The sequence below is a fragment of the Falco biarmicus genome, chromosome Z (assembly GCF_023638135.1).
Source record: "Falco biarmicus isolate bFalBia1 chromosome Z, bFalBia1.pri, whole genome shotgun sequence".
In the NCBI taxonomy this organism is placed as follows: Eukaryota; Metazoa; Chordata; class Aves; order Falconiformes; family Falconidae; genus Falco; species Falco biarmicus.
This window is the reverse complement of record NC_079311.1, coordinates 49,885,762-49,905,848: the sequence shown is the minus strand read 5'-3', so window position 1 is coordinate 49,905,848 and position 20,087 is coordinate 49,885,762. Positions and strand designations below refer to the sequence as shown.

Genomic DNA, 20,087 nt, shown 5'->3' with positions numbered 1-20,087 from the left:
TAGAATTATAAATAGTATTTCTTCCTGTGTCAGAATAGCGAAATCGGAACTATTAATTGTTTCAGTTTGGTTTATTTTTCTAGCTTCAAATTTTACAATGATTGTAAAAGTTGTTGTTAAGTTATTCAGGGCACAACGTCCTTATTTTAAACTTTTTTTTTTTCAGTGATATTCCCACAGTATAAAGAAGCAAACATTCATTTGCAATTCTAACTTCATTTTGCTCTGTTTGACAGAAGCAACTTCAAATGTCAAGGAAAAGTGAACTGGAAAAAACCCAACTTCACAAAAGAACGTTATACAGCAAGTAAGAATTAGAAACTGATGTTACTCCTAAATACAAGTATAGTGTTTGTTACAAGAGCAAATTACATGCTCTTTTGCATTAAGCACAGTAATTTTTTCTTCATTTTCCTCAGTAATTTATAGTAGCATTATCACTTAGAGTGGCAGTGCTGTGGTAAGATAAGCTTGAGAGTGAAATGGAAACCGTAGAGCACCAAAGCCTTCTCATGTCCCCATTTTCTGCTGAACAAAATAGGTCATCAGTCACGAGAGCAGAGTGCGCTGCCAGCTTATCTCAGCAAATGACTGCAGTTGTACTGATGCTGAAACTGTAAAAATATGAAGTCAGGCTGGCTTGTGCCTGAACTGATGCATGAACAGATTCTAGTGTGGTATGTGATGATGGGAAATGAAAGAAAATGGTTGGGTAGCCACCAGGTCATGTGAGTTTCTAATGATTTTTCTGACAGCTCCACCACTAGACACTGCCTCACGTTCGTGGTGAAGAGCAGGAGATGGTGTATAGCTTGGGGTAGCCTTTTTTCCCTTAGAAAGAAGACTAGTCTTTGCGGTTTTGGCATTTTAAAAAGGAGATGCTGTTGGCCTTAGTTTTCCTAATCTTTTCCCCTGCATGCTGTCCCCTTTCAGAAGCATAGTGGCAGTACCAGTTGTCTATTGAACATTTATGTGGTGCTGGAAGGCAGTCTTTGCTAGGCTTCTGTTTCCCCACCGCTATAAGGCCACAGCTTGTTTTCCTGTGTGGCTCTTTCAAAAGTCCTAAGCCAGACAGGATTCAGTGGGTCATGGCCCACCTTGTCATGTCCTGCATATTGGTAATGGAGAACCTAAGGTTTGACAAATAAGAAGTGGGTAATAAGTCTTGAGAGCACCACCAGTATATGTACCCATACAATTTCTTTAATCTGCCCTGATTTGTCAGATTGTGTATACCAAGCTTATTTTCACAGTGTTACTTGTGTGTGGTTCATTCGGCTTTTGAAAAGGGCTACTATATTTATATGTCAAGAGTATTCTCTTTTTGTAGCTCCTGTTGAATGTTTGTTCATGCCTGTGTTGGCATTGGGCGGCAGGCATATGAAATTAGCAGATCATAATCAGAAGGCAGAACATGACTGATTTGTAGATGCTATCACAGCTCACGCACACTTTTAAGAAGATACAAAAATGGTTTATTCTTCTGGGTATTACCATTTCACACAAGAGCTAAAGGAACTGGGACACAGAGAAAATGTTATTCACAGGTTCATGCATATTCACAATGTGGCTGATTTATTGTCCACCAGTTTACACAACTTCAAAGAGAGTGACATATTCAGCATAAATGAAGTACGAAAAATGAGATACTGCAAAAGCCAGTTTGACTGTCTGTCTCCGTACTCCCTAGCTTCAGTTCTAGATACTCTTCAACCACTACAGTCCTCTCAGTTTTGCACTGCCATTGGCTAATGGTGGAAGAGAGAAATACTAGCACTTACATATCTGCATTTATGTATGTATATTATATACATTTTTTTATTATTATTTTAAAAGAACAATAACTTCACCTGTACTCATGTACTGCTGGTTTTCACATGTGACATGATGACCAGTTATGCAGCAAATTTCACACCAAATTATTGTTAACAATATGGAATCTCAAGACACAAATAGTTCTTTATTCTTAAGGAGAGGGAACAAATTTTCTTTTTTTGGTTGCTGTAATGCCATTAGTCCTGTAGAGCTAAGTATTAAGGATGGATGCACCTAGGAAAGAGATGGGTATACTGTTTTAGTGCTTTGTAGCCTTGAATTTTGTGTAAATAATTTCTGATCTTCCACATTTGCATTTAGTTTAGTGGATCAAAATGCTTTTATTTGTGTATTTAGGATATTCATAGTTAAAGTGTAGCTGTATTTTCACTCATTCTGGTACCTTAAAGTCAGTCAAAGAGAAAAACCCTCCAAGACCTGATTTGAAGTTTTAGAAGGCAGGCATTCTTTATTACAGCCCTGGGAGTGCAGGGCAACATGTTCTCCGGGCATGCTCACCAATTTACTCGAGAGTACACATAATATACAGTAGAGTACTTGCACATTCACAGGGTATTACATATGCATTTCCGTTCATGTACAAGATTGCTTGTAAGTTTCTCACTTCTAATGCAAACTAGTACACATCCTCAGACAGCACTAATGAAGTTTTTTACTATGATACTCCCCAAGTGGAGGTTTGCCCTCTCTTGGTGGGACTATTTTAGTCAGATGTTGTGATCTCCCACTGCCACAGTTACTTTTGTCCTACCTTCAATCAACTTTCTATGAATGCCAACACTTTATCAACTTGCCTCCTCTTGTGGCCAGAACTTCCTCACTTAGAGGCTTCTTTCTGTGTAATTTAAGATAACTGTGTTCTTTTCACCATCCATTCTTTGTTTCCTGTCCTTCCCAAGGCTGACTGTCTTGATTAGAAGTCCCTTCATTGGTCACTTTTCACATCTTTAGAGAGTCGTCTTGGCCTAAACTTTGTGCACAGATTTGTTTAACTTATAAGCTACACACTAAATCAGAGTTAGTTTGGGAGTTTAGACATCTTGTCCCTTACATGGCAGCTGGCCGTCTTGGCCACCTGGGCACACTGCTGGCTCACGCTCAGCCGGCTGTGGACCAGCACCCCCAGGCCCTTTCCCACCAGGCCCTTTCCCACCAGGCCCTTGCCCACCAGGCCCTTGCCCACCAGGCCCTTGCCCACCAGGCCCTTTCCAGCCGCTCTGCCCCAGCCTGTAGCGCCGTGTGGGGCTGCTGTGACCCAAGGGCAGGACCCGGCACTGAGCCCTGTTGAACCTCACAGGAATGGCCTCGGCCCATCGCTCCAGCCTGCCCAGGTCCCTCTGCACAGCCTGCCTGCCCTAAGGACAGCAACACTCCCCCCAGCCTGGTGTCACCTGCAAACTTACTGAGGGTGCACTCAGTCCCCTCACCCAGACTGTTGATAAAGACATTAAACAGGACTGGCCCCAGGACTGAGCCCTGGGGAACACCACTTGTGACAGCCACCAGCTGCAGGTCACTCCATCCACCACCACTCTTTGTGCCCAGCCATCTAGCCAGTTTTTTACCTGGCAAAGAGTACACCCATGTGAGCCACAAGCAGCCAGTTTCTCTGGGAGAATGCTGTGGGAAATGGTGTCAAAAGCTTTACTGAAGTCTAGGTAGACAACATCCACAGCCTTTCCTTCGTCCACTGAACACATCAAATATTTTAAAGCCCATCAGCTCTGCTGCTTTGCTTGATCCTGTATCAATAATTGTAAAATTAAAAAAATGCAGTGGGAATTTTTCTGCCCATCTCTGTGGTAAAAGGTCGGCTCTGGAAGCTACAGCATGTTTGCCAAGAAGCAAGTTTTGCCACCCTTCCGCTAAGAAAATCTGGACTTTCCAAGCATTCTAACTCCAAGACGTGGTGGAAACTGTGATCCTCACTAATTAATCCATGTGGTGTAGGGAAGAATATATGTATGGTGAAATCTGATCACAGGTGATTAAATGACTTCACATAGGTCAAGCTCAGTCAATCAAATACCTCACTGGAAAAAAACTGCAAAGCCTGCAGTGTGACAGAGACCCACCTGCACACAGGCTGAAGTGGCAGCTGAAGCTGTCTGTCGGGGCACAGTGTCAGCTGTAACACAGTTTCTGTCACAGCACTAGCTAAACTAGCCAGCTGCAACAAGGCTTTTACCATTACATACCAGGTTAACTTCAGTAAGTAGTTCCTGCGCCTGGCCCCAGCACAGCCACCAATCCCCTGCAAGGTTTCAACAATTCATCTACTGTCCCTGCTGTTTCTTCATCCTTTTCACGCCAGTCCACCCTTCTTGCCTCTGCTGCATCCAGAGTCTTCCTTCTCCGGGTTCCTCTTCCAGCCAGCCTCTCCTCATCTGGGCCCCCTTTCTTCTCCATGCTTCTCCTAGGGCCCCTCCTTGTCTTTACTACATCCAGAGTGCTCAATCTCATCCCTGTGCTTCTTCCAGGTCTCTCTTCCTCCAGTACTCCTCTTCCATACCCCTTAGAGCTATTTAACTACTTAGCAGGAACCAGCCACAGCTGCACATTATCCATGTCGGCCAACCCACCGCCCCTGAAGCCAGCTCACAGCTGTATATTATCAATATTAATTAACATGCCTACATTCTTCTATAATTCCTCTACAGGGTTCCTTGTTTGCTAGCTTTCTAGAAGGCTGTGAGGATAAATGCATTTAAAATATCTTTAAATTATATAAATGTGAGGCACCATTGTAAGCAGGTAACAGTGAAAAATCCGTGCTTCTCAGAGTCTCAGTAGCCTGCAGGTTGTACTGCGATGGATACCAGGAGCTTGTCACGGAATGTTTTGTGCAGGGTAGTCTAGGATCTTTTCTAGGTCTGAAGGTGCATTAAGAGAGCTCATGACTAGCAGAGCGTATTTATAGATTTCAAACCAGCCACCTCTGTGTATATTTTCTGCTTGTATGTTGTCTTTGGAAACTAATTCAAAAACTAATTTTAAAGCAAGAGAAACAGCGTGAAAGGTTTGGGATTTCTCAATAATTACTTTCTACCTTAGACCGAGTACGCTGCTAAGCAGCTTCCCAGGCAGAGTAAGCTGGTGAACTATTTAGTAGCCATTTCTGTCTCTGTTTCTTTTACATCCAGCTGCAGGTCTGAAAGCTGGGAAAGCATACTAAGCCTAGCTTATTCTTCCTCCCACCCCTGCCAAGATAAAACTGTTTTGGTGTAAGGAACAGGTTAGTGGTGTAGTTGTCTGCACAACAGACAGTAACTCTGAACACATTGGTAGTTAGGTTAATTAGGCTCATTAACTAATTACATCAAGAGGCTACTACTGGTTTTCTATTTATGGTTAAGATGCTTGAATTCAGACATTTGAAAATCTCACCTGGTCTGCATTTTTTGTTCATTTTTTGCTTTTACAACCCCACAGAATTGTGTAAATTTTTGTATTGAATATAAATGTTACACTAAATTTCATCAGCAGAGTGACATAAAGTGTCATACATGCTTTAATATCACATGCAGATGGCAAGATATTTGCATCCTAAAATTCAAGACAAATTTTAATCCTTACCAGTATGGGAAGTATGAGGAGGAGGGAGGGAAGAAGTGGTGTTACTTTCTTCTATACTGTAAGGCAATTGTCTTTAAAAATATTTTTCTATAAGCTACTTAAAATGGAAGACAAGTCTTACACATTTAGAAGATATGTTTTACATGTCCCTTACCTCTTGTTCTGTAAAGTCTGCAGATACCTTTTGATAAAACTTGGTACCTCTGGAATAGAACGTGGCACAAAACAGATCAGCACCTGGCAAAAAACAGATCAGCATCAGACAACACAACATAAATGTTTTTAAGAAAATGCATGAAAGCGGAGTTGGATTTTTCACTGACAGGGGCAGCACAGAGCATCTGTTAGATTTACTTATGTCATAAAATGGAAGCTGGTTTGTGTATGTTACACCAGCTGAAGATTGTATCTGCTTTATGCACTGCTTCCGTTGCTCTTTTCACATCTCCCTTTCTCCTCCCAGGTACTCTTCTGCAGGTAGCAGGTAGTAACCTCCATGTGTTTTACAGAAACTGGAAAGCCCCTTGCATGTGGTAAGGACTGTATAGCATGCTTTATGTCAGCTGTCTACCACAGAATAGATTCAGTCCAGAGAAGATAGGTGTCAGTGAGATGGCTGTGGATGTATAGGCAGGCAGGGTCTGTGGGAATGGGCCACAAGGGCTGCCTTTCCTAGTCTGTCAAAGACAAGCATGGTCTTTCTAAATGGGATGAGACAGGTTTAAACCACTGCTATGTTACTGTACTTGACATGAATATGCAGCTCTCTTTCTAAAAAAGGCATTTTTAGGATGGTCCCTCACCTGCATTAATGTGCTGAATCAATCAGGTGGGGTTTTAGTACCGAGTAGTATATTCCCATATATACATTTCTGCACTGTAAGCTATGAATATTATTCCCTTTGCATAGCTATGATTTTATTTTGTAGTGCACTGTCTAAAAGGCGACTGCCCTTTTTTTTTTCAGATGACATGCCTATGGTGTGATGTCAGCATTGAAAAAGTCTTCTCATTATTTTATGTGGAGGCTTCTGTATTTTTCAGACTTTTATCTCTGAAAGTAGTCTACCCATATGTGCACGTGCGCATTGGAATCTACCTTGCCTGTTTCATTTTCTGCATAGGCTAATGCAGTGTGAGAACACTTCCATTATAGATGGTGGACTTGCAGAGGACTTCCAGACACTGAAAGCAGGGACTGAGGTAACAATAGATTAACTCCCAAAAGGCAGTTCAGAAGAGAATCTGTTGTCACTTTTCATATTTTCCTATTAAGCAAGAAATGTAAGCAGTTCCACTTTTGCATCTTCCTAATCTGTTTTAAAATTAAAGGGCTATAAATGACCCTGCACGGCCAGTTCCTGAAGACTTCATAATATTTTTAGGGAAAGTTTATGGAATCTAATAGCTTTATAAAACTGAACTTACTCATTGCAATAATTTATTCTCATATAATGTTAAAATTACAGGGCATATAACCTGGCAAAAAACCAGCAACTGAATTTGCACTTTAGAAAGAACATTCTTCTTTTCTGTGGAACTTCAGCTATGTATGTAATTTGAGCCACAGTGTCTTAAGAGCTTCAGCTGCTTTAAGAGGCTGAAAGACTGACTATGACAGACTGTAAAAGACTGTAAATATCTTGAGATAGTCAAAGGTGTAAATATTTACAGTTTTTAGGCTGGCCACAGATCCTTTTACCTAGGCCAACATTCTTTCTTATAATATTTTCATCTAGATTCCATCGTTCAAACAAATTTTGAGCTAACATTAGCAAAAAGTGCCTATTTCATTGTTCTCTGTCAAAAATCTCTGTATCGCTCCTGGTAGTAAGACACTGCTTTGAAAATTAGGTAAAACCTTTAGGTTTTCATTTCCCTTTGTCCTTCTTAGAGAATCAGTATCTCCAATACTAGCTAGAACCATGGGCACATGTTATTACTGCATCTGTAGCAGAGTTTGTTGTGTTGATCCATATTATATTATGATCAGTCCTGACAGTGGTCATGAGCCAGTTAGTGAGATCATTGCTATAGCATGATTCGCTTCCAGGGGATTTTATGCTCATTTTTCTCATTTCTTCAGTACCTCTTAAAATTTCCAAGTAAGTGTCAGAGCAGCAGGCTCAGCCCTCCTTTTGTTTTATGCCAGGTGTATTTGTATTATTGCCTGGACTTAAGGGGTGCTGCTGGTGAATTGCAGTGGTGTTCAGATCAGAGCTGTCTTGGGTCTCATGTCTGTTTATGCAGGTTTTGTTTTCTTACGTTTTAAAATGTCCTTTGTGATTGGTAGCTGATACAGTGGTGAAAGGAGGAAAATTACCATCTTCAAATTTAAATATTAATCCCCTAGGGCTGTGGCTGTGCACTCATTTTGGTAGTAATGGGCTACTCCTCCTCACTGCTAGGGACTCTTGACAGAATCCCTCTGCTGACCTTGCTGCAGCTGTGGAAGCAAAGATGATCGGCTCATGGATGCTGTGCAGTGTGCTCGTACACAGTACAGTGTCAGGCTAAGTAGTGCCTTTTTTTCTCTCTTATATCTGGATGTTTCATCCAGTCCTAAGTCATCCAGTCCCCTTTCTCTTTTTTTTCATTTGTACACCTCAGAAGCACAAAAAGGCACACAACCATTTCATCAACCAAGGGCATCACCCCAAAAATACCCAGAGACTGAGCATTACTTTGTACTGTAGTGCTCTCCTGCCCCTGGTAACAGGCCCGTGCTTTGGCACAGACTGCTCTTACACAGTGAGTGTGAGACATGGGACATGAATTTAAGGAACGGTCATTCAGCTTCATTTATGTAGTGCTCCGAGAAAAACTTTGAACTTAAAGCAGATCTGAGCAATTTCTAAATGTGCTGCTATCGAAATGAAAATGGTGGATGGCTTTCAGTTGCTCTGTATGTAGTTAATAAATTATCAACACTGCCAGCAGCATAAGCAACTACGTAAATAGTTTGGACTGGCACTTCATTATCCTGTACAGAACGCAACCTTTTAGACATTGTGGCCATAGGAACACCAGAAATAAAATATGCATCAGTACCAGCAACAGCTTAAAGACATACTTTCCCTTACAAACTCCTTTTAACACCTTGTCTTTGGCAGATAACTATTAATTTACTGGCAGATTCCAGCAAATGCATTTTCAAATGTATGAAAGACAAGTTCACAATAGCACAGTTTGTACAGCTGTTAAATCAATGAACCATGTTTAAGCCATGTTTTATTCTCTTGGCCTCTAACAGCTTCAGAATGTTCCTGGCATTCTCACATTTCCAGATGTTAAGGACTAGGCTGACTTGCACCCAGCAGAAGTCAAGCTAGACCAGTATACATTGTGTAGAGTTATGAAATATACCTTATATGGGATTTAATTGCTGTGCATTTCTTGTGCTGTTATTTCCCCTTTTTTTCGGCCTGAGTATGCACTATTGATTTCTGCTAAACTGTAATTAATTCCTGTACTGAGAGGAAAAACATTGCAACACCCTCAAAGCTTTAATACTCTGTAAAAATGCGTATTAATTTTTGCCTGATAAAGCCATGTGTTGTAGTGTGTGCTTTACCAATCAACAGTATGACATTTCATCACTGCTTGCATAATGCTGCTTAGATATTTGGATACCATGTTTTGTAGAGATCTTAGGAAAGTGTAGACTGTGCCCTTGTACTCTTCACCTGCTGTGCCTGCATGTGAAATACTCTAGTTTTTCAAAGCTGACATTTAGTGCTTGTAAGTTAGCTGGATCAGTACCCAAGACTAAATGTTACTCTTCATGAGGAGTGAATGTGATCTCTGCCTCCCAGCTGGCAGCTTAAACCACTGCTGCAGCAACAGTCTTGTGCTGAAACGCAGTAGGTGAGCTGAAGCAGCCTGGTGACATGGTTTAAGAAACTGCGGGACTGTTTAAGCCATCCTGTAGCCAGATCAGGTCTGCTGTGTGCCAAGTGAAGCAGTGGGAACTAAAGTTTCTGCTTCCTTATTTCTGCTGAACTTAGAAGCTATGTGGATAGAGGAAGCATGAATGTGTGTATACGTGGAAAGAGGGATCATGATCCATAAGCATGCTGTACCTGGGATCCAGATTAGGATGCTGGATGGATGGATACATGCTCAGTGTTCTCCTCTCTTTTTCTGCTCTGTTTACTGTCAAACACCTCCATATATGTTTTTAAGATCCATAGGTCACCTGCCTGAAAGTGCAGCAGTAAAACTTAAAGCTGCAATTCTCTCTACCCAGAGGAAGCATCTTTCCCCTTAAAGCTTCATAAAAAATTGCTTTGGAGACATGAAAGAAGTATGAAAGTTTGAATGAATATGTAATTTCATGATTTACACTCACCTTCTAAAATGCAAACCCAACATATATTTATGGCAACAGAGCGTGATGGGTCAGGAGGTAGCAACGGATAGCGTTCCAGATGAGAAAGCTGGTGCTGTGTACCTCTCTAGGCAAGAAATCTGAGAACCACCAGAACTGTTAGTGTTCTTGTATTAGTTTTGCCCCTCTCTCAGAGTTTCCTTATCACCACCAGCTGAGTGAGCCACTTAACTTTGAAGAAACAATCAGGCACCTACCAAATTTTTGGCACTCAGGGAAACAGCACAGATGTCCCCTTCTTCTGTGGCAGGGCAGGGCAAGGCAGGGCAGGGCTCCTGCTGCTGCTGTGTGGAGAACTTGTAAGGATTGTGGGTCTGAATCCAGATCCCTTTGCACAGGACTAAAAAAACCTGTGAGCATTTTATTGCCCACAGGTTCACTAAAGGGACTGGGTCATGGTACTGTTGTCATCACAAGTAGAAATACTATATGGGAATAGATAATGTATTGGAATAGATTCTCTGCTCCTTTTCTGTACTGCAAAAAAAGCAGATTGGCACATCTAGCTAATACAGCCACCTTTTTAATGCCAATTTCTCTGTTCTCTCATACTGGTGGCCTGCTGAGGAGTGTTAAAAAAGCACACAGTGTTCTGACTGTCCTCAGGTCTCTGGCAGTTTCTGAGCTTTTGCCAGCTTCTGTTTGCTAGCTCCTTAGGTCACTAAACTGCAAAGGTGCTGGGGTTATGACCAGCTTTCTGGCTGAAAAACTTTGCAGAGAACTGACCTACTAAAATGTGTGTTTGGTAAACATGTGAAACTTCAGTAATAAGTTTAAATGTGTGAAATGGATTCTCTTGGTTGTGATGGATTCACTGCAGTGGAATGCATCATACTGATGTAAATTCTTGTCTGCCCTAGGGATGGTTTACAGCGGATGCTCCTGTGCAGCGACTTTACACACAGAGACAGAGTGCAGGGCACTACTACACTAGTACTTCCTCAGCAGTTCTGCCCCTTCTCTCACCCTGCTATATTTCACTTACCAGTGGACAGCTTCCGATGTAATGCAGTGGCATTGCAGCAGAGGCTCTGCAGTACTCCTGTTAGCGCAGGAGCTTGTGGCATAGTTTCATATTGTCTTATAGTGCTGAATGTGAATGACTCCCCCCTGTGATATTGGAATTGCAGGATTTTGCAGTGTTGTCCTGGCTAGTAGTCAAAAATCAAAATGCTAGATCAGATTGATCAAAGAAAGGATTGATCCAGATACCACCTTCCCTCCCTTTTGACTGTTTTAACTGAAAATTAAAAACAAACAAACAAAAAAACCCACAAATAAGGGTTTGCATCTAAATGAGGAGAGTAAGAACACAGAACAGGTTCTCAGTGTGTTTTTCTTACACTGCAACAATGCTGAAGGTTGGAATCCTGATCTCTTTTTATCCTTCTTGAGGAGAAATAGTTCCACTGAGCTATTTTGCTTTTGCTCCAGACTATAATTGGTGTTACCAGAGATCCTATCCCATGAAGAATTTCCTTTGTGACTGAACAAGCTTTAGCAATGGTTTGCCTTTAGCATTGCCAGTTCCGGTGTTTTATGTACAGCACATCTATAGCCAACTTCCCTGGCTTTCTGACCTGCCTTCAGACTGTTAGAAGAGCTCTTAGCAGGACTGTGGGTCCTACTACTAGCAGCTGTGAGGACTAGCAAGACCAAGCTATTGTATAGATATATAAAGGGTATGTAGAAGACGCTTTGTGAGATGAAGGCAAGCCAAAAGAGTCCAGTCATAGCCTTCCCTTTTCTTCTTGAGTTTCCATAATTCAGTTCACTTCCTCCTCTTTGAATAGTTGACATTCTGCATCCAAAAGCAGTCAAGGGAAATTTAAGGGAGAATAAACCTACTCAGCCTGTGGCTGGTGTGGTGGAACAGGCCAGTGAACGATGATTTCTAGCAGGAAGAAAGTTATTTTAGTGCTGTCATGGGAGGGAGTATATTATGTCCTGATTAAATACATCTGTTGAGTGACAGAAGGGAAAAGGAAAAGATAATCTCAGGCTTGTCTGGCAGATGCTTACCTTAACTACATCATGAACGTTTCTGCTAGATACCCTCCTGATGGCAAGCAGTAGCAGGTGCAAATTAACGTTCACAATTTTCCCATGTGGCAGGCAAGTTTATTTCTTCATTTTGCCAAGAAGAAAGCAAATCTTCAATGTCATAATCAAAGTCTCAGTGCAAACAGGTGATAATGAAGTTCCCTGGAGATTCATGGATCTCTCATTTTTTCCCCTTTTGCACTGTCTTCATGACCCCTTACAGCTTCTGTTGTAGCAGTGGAGTCACTGAGAATGTTCTGATGAGTTCCATCTGGCATTGTGGACTGCCCTCGTAGCAGTCTCAGCTGAAGAAGAGAAATCTACTAATGAAATGTAAATGAGCATTACTGTATCTTAAATGTGTGTGAAGTTGGGATCCTACTGTCATTTTACTACTGAAGTGGCTTGTTCTACATTCTCATGCCATGACCTATTGACAGCCCCTATTTTGCACAAGATGTTTACAAATTAAAAGAAAAACAGAATAAAATTCAAAGAATTTTAAATGCAAAGGAGAGGGTGGTAAGCTTTCCTGTCTTGTGAAATCTTTTGTGTTTAATGAAAGTGGTTTTGCTCAGTTTCTCAGACAAATGAGTGCAATGTCAGTGTAAGGCTAATCAGACACTTCTGATGAGGTCTATCAAATATGTTGAGTTTCCTGAAGCTTTCCAAAACTAATGATACTGGATCATCTAGCTTGTAAATCATGAATTACCTCATCTAGATGGCAGTTTGGAAAAGCTTGAGCAAAGTCGCTCTACCTTGGTTGAAATCAGATGTTAATTTCCTTTCCAGAACAAGGTAGAGTGCTATGATCCAACACTGATGTTTTCCGTAGCCTTTTAGTATTTCTGAAGATAAGCTATCTCCAGACCAGTCTGAAAAAGGTCCTTCTTTTCTTTTATATTCTGATGTCAATTGGAGAAGAAGTCTAAAATACAGCTAATTTACATATGCTTTTGAGGTGTTGTTTTTCTTTTCTTTTAGTCCTTATCCTAATTTATCTGAAATCAGCAGAAAATCTCTTGCTTACTGTTATTGCTAAGAGTGTGATTTGCCACAAGGAAGTATGCCTCATTATCTGCAGAGAACCAGGGCCATGACCATAAATTTGAATTGCAGATGTCACGTGTTTTCTTTGGTAACAAATTCTGATACTATAAATGCCAAACTGTGCAGGATCTAACAGAAAGAAAGATTAGCCTGCAAGAAGCGGTGTTGTCTTACTCTAGTATGTGAAGTGGCAAAGGATAGAAAGCCCATTTTTGGTTAGAAACTGTACTTTTTATAAACGTTCTTTTTCAAATGTTTTAAAGCCTACAGTATTGGCAGACCTTCACTATGTGTACAGAGTTCTTCCTAATAAATGACAGACTTCCCATTAAAATTTGTATTTCTCACTACTTTCTTTTGCAAGTCGGCTATGTCTTCTTCATGTTTGCAAAGCTAACAAAGCATCACAGTGTTTTAGATCCTATTTGAATATCTTCAACAAACCTGAAGATACTTTGGTCTCTGTGCTGCCAGAACATGAACGCTTACAGTTCCAGGCAAAAGTCAAAAAGGCAAAAACTGCACGGAAGAACTATAGTTCTTCTGTATCTGTGGAACAGGCACTAAGCAATCAGGAATGAGGAATCAACAGGGTGATTTGCATTTATCAAGCACGAGCTACAGAGAGTGTTATTTTTCTCCAGCATGAATTTGTCATCTCCATTCATTACTGTTTCCTGTAGCTTTCATATTAATAAAATTTTGTTCCTACCACCCTTTCCACTGTGTGGCAATTTTATAGGAGTATAGTGCCAACAGCCTTCCTTTTAGGAATAGATAAGTTGTGCCATGGAAACAGAACTATGTGGTAGATAAGGAACATTGTGGAAGGACGATCTCCAAAATACCTGAATGGGAAAACTAGTCTAGGATTGCAGTAATGATAAAAGGTATAAAGAAGTAGATCACAGTCTGCTGTGTGCCTTAAAATGTTGCTGTGCTTTGTAGTTGGAGCTATGGATGAATGCCATAAAGAGACTGTTCATTTTCAGTCTTACGGAGGTGTGACGGCTTTGCAAACTGGGCATTCAGTTTGCATCGTAGGCAAAGACAGTGTATTGTGGTGGTAATGTATTCAAAACTGGTTTTCTGCTTCTACATAGAAGCAAGGGTGCCTTCTATATGTGCTACCAAACTAGTATTTAATGAAATTAATAAAGCTGCAGCCTCAGGTGACTACATTAAACTAAGTAGTTTAATGCTGATCTTGCTGCATTTTCAGGTTTGGGTAGTAGCATATCATACTGTGTAAGGCTTTCTTGTAGCAGTTGCGTGAACTTGTTCAGCAGGCACTCTAGTATGCTGCAGTGTCATAGTACTGAAGAGCATAATTCTTAAGGAATAGCTATCTAGTGTACATTTACGTTAATAGTTTTATGCTAATATCTTGTGAGTAGTGAGAGATGACAGCGTCAGATTCATACCGTCATTAGAGGACTGCTGTGTGGAGTATTGTACAAGTGATCGTCAGTGTATTCTATAAAAGGCAACTGGAATTTTTAGTATATTCATAGTGACTGCACAAGCATTTTTTTTGTCCTGTGCAATGTGGTGCGTCATGACATAGCAGTACAAAAAAAATCTTAATTGAACAACTATATGAAAAATGGAGCAAATGGCTCCATAAGTAATACCTAACAAGGTTTGTTGTTTCACATCAAATCCGTCTACCAAACCACATTCCTGCCACTATGGTTTATATTCCAGATCCTGTCAGCATTTACAAAAAACCCCCACCTTTTAAATATTATCTGCCAGGGGAAAAAAAAAAAAAGTGTTATTTCCCTCCTGCCCACCCCCCCAAGTGTAGCATTCATGCCAGTTTTATTGTCCCTACTGAAACCATTCTGACCAGCAGATGTTAACGTTCTGCCTGATTGGAAGTGGGATCTTCATAAAACTGGAATTTGAACGAAGACACATAGCACTTGTTTTCAGTCATATAAAATATGGCAATCCCAACTGCAATAGGTGTAGAAAAGGTCTGCATTTTTTTGCTGCACGAAAATGTTTTCATGACATTTCCCCCTTACCCAGATAATGATGAATAGGTAATCAATATTAGAAAGAGAAGGCATGATCACAAAATAACTAAATAATGTTGGCTGTGGTATCAGATTAGGTCTTGATTCTTCCATGTGACTAGGAAAGGGTGCAGTATTGCCATTTTTAAAGACAACTCAAAGGGCCTAATTTTCATTCTGTTGTAAAGCAAGAACCCTGAAACCTTGACTCAAATGACATGGCAAAGACGACTTTTGTTTTCTGGCTAGCTGTAACTGTTAGCTGGCAATGTTTCTGGCTGCTTCACATCTTTAGCTCCAGAGCAGATCCTCAGCTTATGTAAACTGGCACAGCTTCATGACCTATAATAATAAAATATGACAATCTTTAGAGAATGCTGGAGTGGTAGCTTTAATGAAATGCTTTAACAGTTCATTTGGAGGATGGGTAGAAAAGGGCTGTAGAATATCTCTAAATTTAGGCAATACAGTGATGAGATAGATGTGGGCTCTGTTGCAGATGCTTAGGCTGCTTTTCTCAGGCCCACTGCTCCCACCTGTCACCTTCAGATTATGGCCTTGCAAAGAGGGCTTAGTATTCTCCTATGAGTAGATTTCCCCCTTCCGCCCTAAGGGGCAAGAATTTTTGAGGGTTTAGTTTTTAATGTTTGGGTTTTTTCTTAAATTTGAATCCTTAATTTGAATTCTCATGGCAGACTGCTGAGTGGCTCCTTCAAGAAGAAAACCAGTATTTAAATTTTCAAGTGGGATTTTGGTTCAGCTGCTCTCTTCCTGCGGTCTGTCAGTGCTTTTCCAAATCAGACTTTTGTCTGGATAATGGGGGTGGAGGTACTTCCTTGAGGGCCTATGAGGTAACTGTCCTGAAAGAAGACTCACCCAGCTCCAGCAGGGCTGAAGACTTCACAGCTCCGCTCACTCCTTTGACTCACTTCTGTTGTCAGTGACAGTACCTGACGCAGAGCTTTAAAAATGAATTTTCTGCTTGGTACATAGCCTTATTAGTCACCTTACATGAGTGACTTATGACGGTGATTCTGAGAGTAATATTTACAAAGTGACCAAGAGTGGAAAGCATGTTTAGAAGAGAAGGATGACCTACCTTTTTGACATAGTGGTGGGACCACTCCATCAGGCTACAGAGCTGCACTATAGCTGCACTGTAGACACACTAAGAATGTGTCATACGTTCCTTAGCTAGACTAACGATGAATATGAAGGGAAGGAGTGATTGCTATGGTTTGCAGATGTGAGATGGGATCTTTAGGGCATCTGTGGAAATGATAAGCCATGTTGTTGGAAATTCTCATCAACTATGAAATTATCCCAAAGTGATGAAAAGTAAAGCTACCGCTAAAAAGGTCTGGGACATTAATTACCTTTGGGTATTTTGTATCCTTAGAGTTCAACTTCAGTTATTAAAAACCTGGTTTGCATATTTAAGTACTAACATATTTGCATACTGTTGTTTTCAAGGACCTACAACCTTTATGGTAGAAAGCTCCTGTGCAGATTTTGCCACATCATATGTGGTGGGAGGTCCATTCATGGGTTGGTGAAGAAAGCTTCTGGTCATTTGTGCTTCTTTTGTTACCATTTTTCACAGAAACTGCAAATGAATGGCACCTTTTAGGACACTGAGTCTATCCATTGTCCACTGCAGAATTGTTCCTAACAGCAGTGAGTTTAAGATCTATGATTTTTTTGTGGCACTTCGCTAATATCTGTAAGGCATAAGTTCACTAATACAGACCACACAAACTCATATGCATTCAGATTAATGACAGGAAAGTGCCTGCATGGATTTGCACATCTCTTCTGTATAGGAAAGAAGGGATAAGTATAGTTTGTTGTTTTTTCAGGATGTTTCATAGTATTGATGTCTCATTAGCGCACCATTTTGGGAACTAATTTTCGAGGAGCTGACAGAAAACAAACAGAGCTGGTAGCCATTTCCCATTGCACAGATAATTATAGCTTGCATTAATAAGTGCTTGGCCATGCTGAACTTGCAGCTTTGTTGGAGTGAACTGGAGCGAATTTGAAATTAGTCGAATGTCTGGATTTTGTTAATGGCATGTAAGTGATTGACTGTGACTCCTCCTCTTCTTTATACTAAAAGCAAGCTATGGAAGAGTTAACACAGTGATTGAAACCAAGAGAAAAAAAAGTACTGTTTTTCTTTTCTCTCTCCGTGTTTATTGTAGGAGTCACTTCACTGAAATCAGTAGATACGCTTAGTTAAAACAGTCTAAAGATGATTCAGAGACATCTAGGAAAGTTTGTAAAATTATGTGTTCAGTACAAAAAGCTAAAAATGGATAGAAAACAGAAAGTCATATGTCTGATGAATTTCTTGTGACAAATACAAGCCCAGTGAATGATTAGTACATTCAGTGGATCATATGCACCTGACTTAGTTACGGAATTACACCACTAAAACACTTTGTGACTGACAGTGCAATTGCTAAAATCTATTTTGAATGATGCTGCATAGCAGTTACCATTCAAATATGTTACTGTCACTTTTACTGACAGTAAGGGGAAACTCAGTTCGGTGTGTTCCACTGAATTAGGGAAATGAAAAAGTAGCACAAAATCATTTTCCAATTAGTTTGAGTATTTTTTTAAAAAAAGGACTATTGCTAAAGATACTGCACCAAAGTTCCTTTTCATTCTTTTTAATAGATCTGTCAGCTGGATATGTTATGTGTAACTCCTGTTAACCTCAAGCTCTTGCATGGTGTGAATGTGGGTTTTTCCATATCTATCTCTCTCTTTTATTTATAAACCCAATTTTCAGCAACAAAGGTCTGGCTGTGTCTTGAATCACTATGTTTCTGACAGTTCTTAGGCATGGGTGCCTGTTGTCTTCTGTGTAGCTAGGGTCAGCCTTGGGATCGTCTTCTTGCTTTGTGCTTAGGCATGATTATTACTGTTGATGTTGCTTTGATACCCACTGGACAAAGCAGCTGGGGCCATGTTTCATCCCCACATAAAATATTCAGAAATATTTTAGTGCCTTGACTCCTTCCCCAGTTCATTCTATCTAGTCACCTCCTTTTTCATCAATACACACAACCATGGATATTTCTGTCTGCTGAATACAGAACTGTCCTTGTTGATTAATTGCTTGATAAGTTCTGAGATACAGACATTCATTCAACTGAGGAATAGAGGTGTGGTTTTGCAAAGACATAACAGGATGTACTTCTAACACCAGCAGAAGATTGGGTTTGTGAGACTTAAGCAGTAACATACTATTTTCTGATTGTTTAACTTAAGTTAAAATGTGTTTGAAATTTTTCAAAACGAATAATACGTCTGACTGTTGTACCAACATACAGGAAAAAAAAAAAAACATCTCCTCAGGAAAAGTGGCTAGATTTTTCAGTTATTGCTGAATGTGTTTGTTGTTCTTTTTTTAACTGCAGAAAGTGAGTGAAAAAGTAGGAGGTGCAGAAGGAACCAAGCTAGATGATGACTTCAAAGAAATGGAAAGGGTAAGTCTAAATACAGATGTGTATATTCATTATTGCCATTCATTTTTCTTTCTAGGACAGGAATTTCAAAGTTTTTGTCCCTGGATGACTCAAATAATTTTGAAAGACTTAAATTTATTCAGCAGGACCGAGCGTTCCATTTCTTATTTCTTTCTAACCAAGACATAGGTAATATATTGCACTCTATAATATTTCATTCAGAGACTGAGGTTCAGGTAAGCTACAGATTAGTCTCAGTTAAACCATTGTAGGAGATCTCTGAAAACAGAGAGTCCATCTACAAGATGGCAATTCCAATAGCAAAGGGTGCCTGTAGTTCTCAGCTGTTTGACCATCAGTCAAGAGGAGCAAGAGCTAGCTGCCAAATGGGGCTGACAGTGGCACTGGGATACTCATTCTCAGGTTCAGAAATCCTGTTAGGCAGCCTCCACTGGCCGAGTGCCGTGGGTAGATGGGGCTTATCCCCCAACAGTCTGCTTCGTGAGGCTGGCAGTGGTAGCACTGAGCGTTTTTGTGGAGTGCAGGCGATAAAAAAGAGCCAGCTGTGCGTGGTGGTAATATTTCAGTTGGAAGGATCAGTAGGGGCAGGATTTTTTCTGGCTTTGATTTTGAAAGGTACTATCAAATCTTGTAACACAAACTACTGCTAGGTGATTTGTAGGGGATGTATCTGACATAGAACTCTGATCAAGATAAACAGAGCCTATTTATCTGTACATTTGTATAGTGAGACGGCGAAAAAAACCTTTAATGGAAAATAAAGGAGAAGGGCGTATTTTTTTTACATTTTACAGTGAAAGTACAGCAGAGCTGGTTTCTCTCCTTCTGCCCAGCTTTGCTTTGAATGTGCCACAAGTGTAGGCACTGCTGTCAGAACTGGAACATGTTAACGAAGATTCAGAAAACTGATGCAAGGTTTAGAGTGGAAAATAGGACATTGCAACAGCCAGGGGTGAGTCCCAGGTAGTGCTTGTGGGTGGCATGCGTTGGCAGCCCAGGAGATAAGAGCACTGAGAGTTGAGAAGAGAATGGAGTAAACTCATTGACTGCCTCCCAGTTCCCCACCTGGCCCTGTATCCCCTGCCAGCTTTTCTGCAGGCAGTGAACATACTCCTGCCTATGCCCAGCCTTCTGTTCCCTTGCCCCCACTCTCCTCCGCAGCCTTCTAGCCATTTCTGGGCTCCTTACCAGACAGTTCAGCTACAGTCACCCAGGGCTGGCAGACCTCCTTCTGCTTCTTTGTGTAAAGCATAGAGCAGGACCTGGCAGATGGCAGTGGCAACAGGAAACAGGAAAACGTAAGTCACAGCATGCTGCAACCAACCTGTCTCAGGTGTTCTTTTTTTAAAATAGGAACTTGCCATTATGGTAAAGGAGTTCACTCAAGTTACCCTGCAGAGAAATGCAATGTGTCTTCATAAATGCAGAGTACAGGACAATTTACAGGGATCCCCAAATCTGCCTTTTTTCTTTGAGGCCTGATTCTGGGAGGGAGAGTAGTTGCATACTTTGCTATATGCAGCTTAGGAAGCTAATGCAGCATACTTCTTAAAAAAGCAAGAATTCCTATTACAGTAGAAGAAAGTAATGCTATTCGGTTCTAAGTATTTTAAATTCCTAAATACAAAATAATTTTCCATGGAGTCAGCCAGGGGAAATAAATGG

General features: G+C 40.7%; 1 protein-coding gene across 2 annotated transcripts in view; it reads left to right on the top strand.

The window, feature by feature from the left end:
- The window catches only part of SH3GL2 (SH3 domain containing GRB2 like 2, endophilin A1), a 101,956-nt gene that overhangs the window by 62,498 nt on the left and 19,371 nt on the right, over positions 1–20,087 (top strand). For both annotated transcript variants that reach the window (XM_056325136.1, XM_056325135.1), the window contains exon 2: positions 18,354–18,422. In XM_056325136.1, the coding sequence (XP_056181111.1) occupies positions 18,354–18,422 (69 nt within the window). The remainder of the gene's footprint in view (positions 1–18,353; positions 18,423–20,087) is intronic.